Source organism: Bos grunniens, chromosome 3, assembly GCF_055505025.1.
Source record: "Bos grunniens cultivar Pamir isolate PY7600 chromosome 3, Bosgru_T2T1.0, whole genome shotgun sequence".
Classification (NCBI taxonomy): domain Eukaryota; kingdom Metazoa; phylum Chordata; class Mammalia; order Artiodactyla; family Bovidae; genus Bos; species Bos grunniens.
Window position 1 is genome coordinate 112,080,250 of NC_141167.1, and position 9,333 is coordinate 112,089,582.

The 9,333-nt window shown below is 57.3% G+C and overlaps 1 protein-coding gene across 3 annotated transcripts; it reads right to left on the minus strand.

Annotated features, from left to right (window-relative positions):
• Positions 1–434: 434 nt before the first annotated feature.
• TAGLN2 (transgelin 2) lies at positions 435–8,252 on the minus strand. 3 transcript variants are annotated; one of them, XM_086393548.1, is made up of 5 exons: positions 8,200–8,252; positions 2,520–2,730; positions 1,931–2,105; positions 1,520–1,622; positions 435–1,227 (listed from the first exon to the last, which is right to left on the minus strand). In XM_086393548.1, the coding sequence occupies exons 2-5, from the start codon at positions 2,697–2,699 to the stop codon at positions 1,086–1,088; spliced, it is 600 nt and encodes a 199-aa protein (XP_086249674.1). In that variant the 5' UTR covers positions 2,700–2,730; positions 8,200–8,252; the 3' UTR covers positions 435–1,085. The 3 variants fall into 3 exon arrangements, with proteins under 3 accessions (XP_086249674.1, XP_086249675.1, XP_086249673.1); XM_086393549.1 differs by having other exon boundaries at positions 8,047–8,252; XM_086393547.1 differs by lacking the exon at positions 8,200–8,252 and adding an exon at positions 7,766–8,069.
• Between the last annotated feature and the right edge of the window lie 1,081 nt (positions 8,253–9,333).

Consider the following 9,333-nt stretch of genomic DNA (forward strand, 5'->3'; position numbering starts at 1 on the left):
AACCCCCAAGCTGGTCTGGCCAGCTCCAACAGAAGCCACCTGGCATCAAGCCTGTGGGAGACGCCTCCAACCCAGACACTTGTCAGGACTCAGGACTCGGGGGACGGCCAGCCCCACCTTCCTGCAGTGACTGACAGCCGTTCTGGTTGTGGGAAGGGCCCAGCTAGGTGAGGGCCCCCCTTCTTCTGGACGCTACCCACATATCCTGTCATCATGACTCTTAACCTGAAGGCAGCAGGGAAGGCCTGTCCCTTCTCAACCCCTCACCTAAACAAGTGAGAAAAAGAATGGGAAGGAAGTCAAAGATGGGGGGACACTTGTGACCTTCCATCTCAAAACCCTCTTCCCTGGAGCCAGTGCCCATACTTCCCCCACATCCCTCCCTTCCCCACAGTGGGTTCCCCCCAGACACAGCCAGAATCCATCCAAAAAAAAAAAAGACAGAGATTCTTTATTTAAATCAGCAAACTCAGATTCTTCAAGCCCCAGCCCATGGTGAGCAGCCTACCCTCCCAGGCCCCCTCACCCCCACCCCTTAGCCACAGAAAGGATGGAAAATGAGAAGCCTGGGGGCCTCTGCCAGGGCAGGCTGCCTCCGAAGTGTGGTGAGTGCAGTCCAGCTGGGGCTGGGGTGGCGGCGGCCACAGGCCCCTCCCTATAAATTAAGTCCCTGCAGCCACAGCTGTGGGCAAGGCATACTTGTGGGGGGAGAAGGCCGTCAGGCAGCATCCTTGATGCCCAGCTAAGGAATGGATTAGGGCACAGGGCTCAGAGGGAAGAGGCCAGAGGAAAAAGAAGAGGTATGGTGCGGAGAGGGGGTAAGGTCCCCCCCAGTCTTGGTCCCAGGGGAAAAGAGGCCAGTTGGTCCAGTTTTGTGGGTTTGGAGAAGGGAATGTATTAGTAAGCACAAGGGAGAGGCCACCGTCGGGCACCCCCGGAAGAGACAGGCCAGGCCCCAACCCTGGCAGAAGGGAGTGCGAGAGCTCCCAGGGGCTCTCAGGGAATGTCAATGCTAAAAAAAAAAAAAAAAAAAAACCATATATATTAACCATTCACGGAGGGCAGGGGCAGGGCTGCACAGCAGATCAGAGGATCTGGCGCGGCATCCCGTAGCCGGTCATGCCTGCCTGAGAAGCCCCGCGGTTGGTCCCCATCTGTAAGCCAATCACATTCTTGCCCTCCTGCAGTTGGTTGTCCGAGAAGTACCGAGGGTTCTCCTTGGATTTCCTGGGTGGAAAGTGAATGCTGGTTAGGAGGAGGGTGGAGGCTGCCCCGGTAAATGTCCTCCCAGGGCAGAGTACAGGCTTCTCTGGCCTAAGTGCTGGTGCCGGCTCTGCCCCAGAGAGCACTGAGCTCACCACCCCTCATCTCGCAAAAGGGACTGTCCCTTGCCATCCCAGGAAAGGCGTGAGGATAGAGATAAGGGATGCGGAAGTGCTTTGTAGAAGGCATTTCCCAGGGACAGGAGTAAGCACGATCACCACGCTGGCCCAGAGCCTGGGCTGCCCAACATACTCACTTGGGAAACCAGTTAGGATCCCCAGAGAAGAGCCCATCATCCCGGGCTACCGCCAGCCCGCCCAGATTCATCAGTGTCCGCTGCACACAGGCCATGTTCTTTCCTGGGAAGAAGGAGGGGTTGTAGTAGCCTCCGCGGGGCTAGGGTCCTGAATGGCAGGCTTCCACCTCTATCACTAAGTCAGCAGGCCCAGTCCCCAAATTCCTTTACTCTTGATCTCCCTGTTCTCCATTCCAACCTCCAACATGGTCAACTGCTCTACCAAAACACAAACAAATGAGCACGCACACACATACACACTCCACTCTGTCCTCAGGCTGCCAGAAACCTGCCCCTTCTCCCTGGAGGAGATGGCTCAGGCCAACCTCTGGTCTTCTGGACAACAGTGCCCTGACCCTGGCCTTGGCCCACCTTCCCAGAGGTCCACAGTCTGGAAGATGTCAGTGGTGTTGATGCCATAGCGCTCGGCTGCTTGCAGGAACTGGGAGATCTGCTCCATCTGCTTGAAGGCCATGGTGGAGGCCTGGATCTTCTTCACCGGGGCCTGCCCCTCAGGGTACAGCCCATTAATGAGCTCACACAGCACCTGGGGGAGGACAGCAGAGGTGAGGCCATGCCCACACAGATCACAGGGCACCACCCTCAGCTCCAGAGAACGACACAGGTACCTCTCCTACCTGAGGACAGTTCTGACTCCACCTGGAGAAAGCCTCGGGCTCCTTCCTGCCCAGCCCCTGCCTCTGAGCCCAGAAAGTGAGCCATGCTATTCAAGGATCACTGACTAGAGCACACCTCCCCCAGCTCTTCCCCTGGCGCTCCTCCTCCTTCCTGTTACCTAAGGCTTCCAGTTCCCTTGGTGGGAGGGAGGAAAAACAGGAGGGCCTCTGCTCGATGGAGATCCCTGGGCTCAGGAAAGCTAGGGACAGGGTTGCACTCCTCTCTTCAGCTGAGACCATGCTCGCCTCCCCGGTACCTCTGGTCGGAGGCGCCCTGCGCTCACCGTGCCATCCTTGAGCCAGTTCTGGAAGTTCTCGCGCCCAGGCTGGGGCCGGCCCACATCCTTGCGGCACTGGGTGGTGATCCACTGGATCAGGATTTGCTCCAGGTCCGCATCGTACTGTTTCTCAATCTTCTGCTGTACCTCCCGGCTCAGGCCGTAGGCAGGTCCCCTGTTGGCCATTCCAGAGGCTGGCGGCAGTGGCTGTGGGGGACTGGGGAGAGGACACAGCCAGGCCCGCGGTCAGCACTCTACAGCCTGTGGAGTGGGGCACTGCCCACGGGGACACACACCGAATCCCTCGGATGGGCCCCAGAGGGGAGAACAGCTGCCAAATGAGAGCATCTCCCCTTGGCCCCTGCGGGTTCTCCCACCCTTATGACAGGAGCCTGTCTACTATATTGAGGCTTCCCATTAGATTTCATTTGAATGGTTCCACTCCTATAATGAAGTATAAAACCCACTGGAATAGAACATAGGGTAAATGAGGTCAGGATTGGCGGTTCAGCTCCTGATTAGGGGTGGTCAGCTTTAGCAAAGGCAAACTGGTCATCCTAACCCCAGCTGTGCCTTTTCCAGTCTGGGAAGGAGAATGATTTAGAAAGAATATGCAGTGGCTTGGGAACCCATGCCAGGTAGCCACCGGGTTTTTATTGAGCTTCCCAGGTGGCACTAATGGTATAGAATACACCTGCCAATGCAGGAGATGCAAGAGATGTGGGTTTGATCTCTGCGTTGGGAAGATCCCCTGGAGTAGGAAATGGCACCCCACTCCAGTATTCTTGCCTGGAAAATCCCATGGACAGAGGAGCCTGGCAGGCTACAGCCCAGGGGGTCGCAAAAAGTCAGACACGACTGAGCAACTAACACTTTCACTGAGCACCCACTATTTGCGCTGGGGCTTGCAGAAGAGACAGAAATCCTTGATTCTAAAGTTGCACATAATGCCATCAGAGAGACAAAGACAGCACATGCGAAAGTACAAGAGTTGTACAGGATGAATATTAAACTACACAGATCATGTTGTTGTTATTTAGTTGCTAAGCCAACTCAACTCTTTTCAAACAACATGGACTGTAGCCCGCCAGGTTCCTCTGTCCATGGGATTCCCCAGGGAAGAATATCAGAGTGAGTTGCCATGTCCTCCTCCAGCGGATCTTCCCGACCTAAGGATGGAACCCACACCTCCTGCCTTGCAGGCGGATTCTTTACTGCTGAGCCAGCAGGGAAGCCCATTTGCCGCAGGAATTAAGGGAGGAATATGCACAGAAGCCGCCTGGAGGGCTTCCTGGAGAGGTAGGTCTAGGTAGGCCCTTAACAGATTTCACTAGGCAATGGGACTTTCCATGAGAAATCACGTATTACTTAATTCTACTTTCCTTTCTAAAAGGAATGGGAGGCAGAATGGCTCCTGCAAAGGTGCCTATGTCCTACTTCCCAGAACCTGCAAATGTTACCTTATATTGCGTAAGGGATTTTTCGTGTGTGACTGAATTAAGGATCTTGAGATAGGGAAAGTACCCTGGGTCATCCAGCGGGGCCCAATGTACTCACAACAAGGGTCATTATAAGTGAAAGAGGAAGGCAGTTGAGTCAAAGTGGGAGAATGAGAGGGAAGTCAATGATTGAGTTTCACAGGGCCGTGGACCAAGCAATGCAAGTGGCCTCAAGAAGCTAGGATGGAGAAGGCAATGGCAACCCACTCCAGTACTCTTGCCTGGAAAATCCCATGGGCAGAGGAGCATGGTAGGCTGCAGTCCACGGGGTCGCACAGAGTCTGACACAACTGAAGCAACTTAGCAGCAGCAGTAGCAAGAAGCTAGGAAATGCAAGGCGTGGAATCTCCCCTAGGCACCCCCAGAAAGAATGCAGCCCTGCAGACACCTTGATTTTAGCCAGAGAGACCTAGCACCTCAAGATATTAAATGTATGTTGCTTTAAGTCACAAAATTTGTGATAATTTGTTATAGCAGGAATAAGGCCTAATTCAGGAGCCTTGGGTGATATTAGTTTGAGGACCTCAGTCAGGAAGAACGGGGAGGGGGATGGCTTCCTGACCGCTGGCCTGAGTTGACAGGACCACACCTCGCAGTGGGAAGTCTGTCCCCACCCGCCGTCTCGCTGCCTAAGTCCTGCCTAAGTCCTGGAACGCCACACATCAAGGGGGAGCCAGGACCAGAGATGGGATGGGACTCCATTTCCTGCCTCCGTCTCCTCCCCATGGGCTCTTCTTTCTGCTCTGAAATAGAGCTGCCTGATTGCACATAAAAGAGGATGCCCCAGACCAGGCACCTAAGTTGGAGGGGAGGGAAGGGAGACACTCCCCCTCCCCAATCTGGCCCCAGGCCAGGTCAGGCTTGAGGGACGACGTCTGGCACACAGCAGGATGAGTCTTCCTACCGCCTCCTCCCTGACCCTCGGGGCAGGTCACAGGGACAGCAGCTGCCTCAACCCCCCTCATACCTCAGTCCCTGCCGGCGCTGGGTTCAGGCAGCCCCTCCCCACACTCCAAAAGGGCTGCTCTTTCTGACTCCAGCTTATGGGGCTGCACATTTCCTGCAGAGATCCTCCCCATAAATCAGCTATTTTTAAACCTCATTAAGAGCAACCCACCCCCACTTCACCCAGCCTGAAAGCCCGGCCAGACAAATGTCAGTCTGGACCTTGACCCACACACCAGCCCCACACACACTTAGCCGGGGGCGGGCAGGCCGGTTGGGCAGGCCAGTTGAGTGGCTGAGGTCTGCAGAGAGAGCAGACAAGATTCCCTGCCCCCAGCCCAGCCCCAACGGCTCAGCCACCACTCAGTCTCTGTGAGCCTGTGACCCTGCCGCATAGGCTTGGGAGGCTTGGGAGGAAGGAGAGGGGGCCAGAGGCTGCTGCCACCAAGAAGTCACCTTGTCCCAGCCCCTTGTCTAGACCTCACTTCTGGGAGCAGCTTCACTGCAGTCACCTGGGCCTCAGGGCTGTGTCTCCATGGAGCCAACTGGCCTGAGGCCCAGGGATCACTACAGCCAGAAAAGGACAGGAGAATGATTAACCCGGACACCAGGGTTACGAAGGGAGAGCAGGGCCGAAGCCTGACCCCTCCAGTGTTGCCTATGGAGGGCCCCCCAGGCCCACCTCTGGGATGGATGTTGAGAGCCCTCCTAAACTCTGGAGCCTGGACACAGCTGGCAAGGTCACAGGCTCCAGCTGCAATGTCTCAGCTCCACTCGGGGCCACTGCCCTAGACCCTGCGGTGCCAGAGCCATGAGGCAGAGCTCTGGCAGGAGGGAGAGCCATGAGGCAGCCTGCCCACAGCTGTTCTCCCCACCCCCACGAGCAGACAACCTCTGTGAAGCCGTGGCTGCTGGGGCTGCAGTGGCGAACCCGGGGCTCGCCCCTAAAGGAGGGAAGGTAGCCACTTGCCTACTGGAGTGGGGAGAAGCTGTGTGGGAAATGCTCAGAGCTGGGGGTCCAAATGGAAGACAGCTGCACAGCTTGGGGATGGGCTGGCAGTGAGTAAGGTGAACTCCAGAGGTACTCCAGACAGCAGTGGGAACAGCCCTCACCCCCACCCACGAGGTTACAACAGCTGGGAGAGGGGAGGGCTGCAAAAGGCACTCCAGCCCTCAGCCGCACCCAGACCCTGGCTGGACCAGGGACGCTTACCTCACCCCACCGAGCCGAGGAGCTGATGCCAAAGAAAAGGCGGACATGGGGGTGGGGTGGGAGGATTCCAGGGCTCCGGGCAGGGGTGTTGAATTGTGAAGACAAAGGGACTCTCCATTCATTGTGCAGAGAGGACACAGGGGAACTTCCCAACCCAGAGGTGCCATTTAGACTATCCTGAAAAAGCGAAGTGGGAACCCTTGCCTCCAAAGTGAAGTGCCACAGGGAGCAGGGGCGGTGGGAGACCTACGCCTGAGGGGCCACCGTGGGGCAGCCCCCTTGCTATCGAGTCAGGGAGCAGCAGAGAAAGCTGAAGCTGCACAAACAGGAAGCCACAAAGCTTGCATGGGAGGAGGGGTATGGGGGGGGGCCGTTGCCATGGCTTCTGTGTACCAAACACAGGAATGGGGCAGGGTGGGGGCACCAGGCAGAAACAGCCACTCTGTGCAGAAGTGGTCAGGAGATGCCAAGCGGGATCAGAGGCACGGCAGGGGGAGCAGAAGTGGGATCCTTGGAAAGGGGTAGCTTCACAGGTACAGACAGGTGCAAGAGATTCCTCAAGGAAGCAGCTGTGGAGGGAATAGAAGCATGTGGAGAAGGAAGTTACAAGTGTTGGGGTAGATTCCATGTAGATTCAAGGAAATAGTTCAGAAGAAATATCCTGGCAACAGAAGGTCCATTCGGAGCTAGAGAGCCCCATAGCTGAAAATTCTAGGGGGAGAAGGGATGGGGTAGGGTGGAGGGGGGAGGATTAGAGGCCAATCCCCAGAGGGGCTGGGGTGGGGCGTGGGGGAAGAATTGCACTTGGACTTATTTGTTGATTCTGGAAGGGTAGGGGCCCACTGGCCTCACCCTACCTTGGCCTCCTCTGCAGTTTGAAGTCTTCCCTGTGGACTAGGAAGGAGAAATTGAAAGTGGGGTTACAGACCCGGAGCTGTCCCTCTGGTGCTCTGGAGTCAGAAAACTAGGAGAACCACGGGTCTCCTCCTACCCCGGATCCCCATACTAGTCCTCTACCCCATTTCACCTCTACCCTGCTTCTTTCTGCTCGCGGATACCAAGCTTCCCCAGAACATCACCTGAAGGGGCTCCAGCAGAGCGCGCGGGGCAGGGGGGTGGGAGAGGTCTGCGGCAGTCGATTTCCGGTCCTGCTGGTCCGCCCCCCAACAGTCGCCCCCAGTCACCACGCCCTAGGCCGTTACTGGGATGAATCACCCCCCGCCCGCCGCTGGGGTGACGCAGCGGTCTGGGCAGCCCGCCTGCCCGCCCGCGGCCACCACCGACTTTCCCAGCAGCAGGGGGCAAGGGGTGGGGGCGTCGGCTCCCGTAGAGGCTGGAAGCCTGGAAAGCAGCCATCCTCCCCCAATACCGCCTCCTACAGGCAGGGCACCCCGAGGCGCTGTCTGGGCTGCAACCTCCCAGATGCTTGAGGTCGAGGGACCCTCCTGGAGAGGACTGGAACTTCAAGTCCCCGCCCAAACCCGAGAAGGCGAGGCCACTGCAGGACCCGAGCACGGCGGCCCCTCGCCCCAACTCGCGACAGCCAGTCCTCAGAAAAACGAGCTTCAGAAACGAAGAGGGCAGGCAGCACCCACACGTGCTCCTGGAACCAGGAAGTGAAGGGTCGCCTGGGAAGACCCGGCGGCGCGGAGCTGGCCAAGGGTGGGCGCCGGAACCCTGTACCCTGCATCACTCCGGGCCAGCCGTATAATCCGTGACCCCCTCCTTTTCTCGCCCCAGCGAGACCCGGGACTGGAGCCGGCGGGCGGAGCGCAGTCCCAGAGTCTCCGATCCCGACGAACGCCCCGTCTATGCACTAGCAACACCGCCTGACCTCATCGCTCAACAATGCGGGGGTCAGAGCCTGGGGACGAACCTGACAGCCCAGGGCGGGGCAGGGCAGTCAACGGACCCTTGCCTGCCAGCCCTCGATCCGCAAGCCTACTGGAGCGAGCCGCAGGCTCGGGATTCTTGCTTTCTAGAGACCGCGCACATCCCACGCCCTCAAGGACCCTTCCCTCCAGCTTACGGTTCACGTGGGTCGGAGAGTTGCGCACTCGAGGCGGGGGCCGCAGCGCGAGTGGATCGCCCGGGCGGGGCCGGGGGTTTTCAGCCTGCTCCCGCCTCGGACGGGGCGGACCAGGGGCGGGGCAAGGGCCGAGAGGGTTTAAAGGCGCCGCAGTGCAGCTGCGGAGGGCAGTGCTTAAGAAAGAGCGGGGCGGTGACCAGACCCTGAGTTAAAAGACATGGAGGCAATGGCCTCAACCCTTGAGAACTTCCACCTCTACCCCAGAGCCCTTAAACATGTGCCCCAGTGGGAAACTATCTGCCTAGGTTAGCGCAAGACTCTGGGGGTTTTTATGTGGAAAGAATGCTTTTGGCTCAAATAGGGTGGTTAGGTAAACAGAGGCACAAGAAAACATTCCCCTAGACACAAGTGACTAGGGTGTGGCAAGACTGGAACTAGCAGGCCAGGACAGCTCCCGCATGTGGTCTTGCTCCCCACCTTCTTCAAGCCTGGGCAGAAACTAACAGTGAGGTCATTCCTCGCCCAGGGCCCAAGGGGCGTGATCAGCTTTGGGACCCAGGGTTCAGACTTGACTTCTTTCTCCTTCATTCCCTCCCCTATGACCTGGCACCTCTGCTTTATCCTGGAGGGATCAGAAGAACCTTCAGTGGAGGAGACTAGCAGTTCTTCTGTCTCTGAGGATGGAGGAGAGCATCCATTGGGGATTAAAAGAATGCCCCCACCTGTTTTCAGACTTCAGTTGAGCAGTCCCTCTGGGGTGGAGTCACTGCTTATACCCATCAGCGGAGTTCTTCATATATGACAGAAGCCCCCAGTGAAACTTGTTTTCAAGCACATCAACAACCTGTGCCTTCTCACGTTTCCATTCTCTCTTGCCCGGCCCTCCCTACCTCTATATTCCAGTGATTCCCTGGGATGCCAAGTGTTTTTACTCCTCCCTACCTTCACACAGGCTGTTCCCCCGCCTGGGATGCTCTCCCTCCCATGACTGACTTCTCACTGCCCTACCCATCACCAACTTGGTGGCTTTGGGGCAGATTACTAACTCACTGAACATCTCAGTCACCTAGTCTATAAAATAGAGCTAATAGTACTACCTACCGCAGAGTGGTAGAGAATTCAACGGTACATGTA

What these genes read in the sequence shown, in the direction of transcription:
- TAGLN2 (XM_086393547.1), bottom strand. Translation starts at nt 7,860, where the DNA reads ATGCAGGGTACAGGGTTCCGGCGCCCACCCTTGGCCAGCTCCGCGCCG. An exon ending in GACTGTGGACCTCTGGGAAG is followed by an intron (nt 1,623 to 1,930) that starts GTGGGCCAAGGC and finishes CCTTCTTCCCAG; the next exon opens with GAAAGAACATGGCCTGTGTG. An exon ending in GATCCTAACTGGTTTCCCAA is followed by an intron (nt 1,228 to 1,519) that starts GTGAGTATGTTG and finishes CTTTCCACCCAG; the next exon opens with GAAATCCAAGGAGAACCCTC.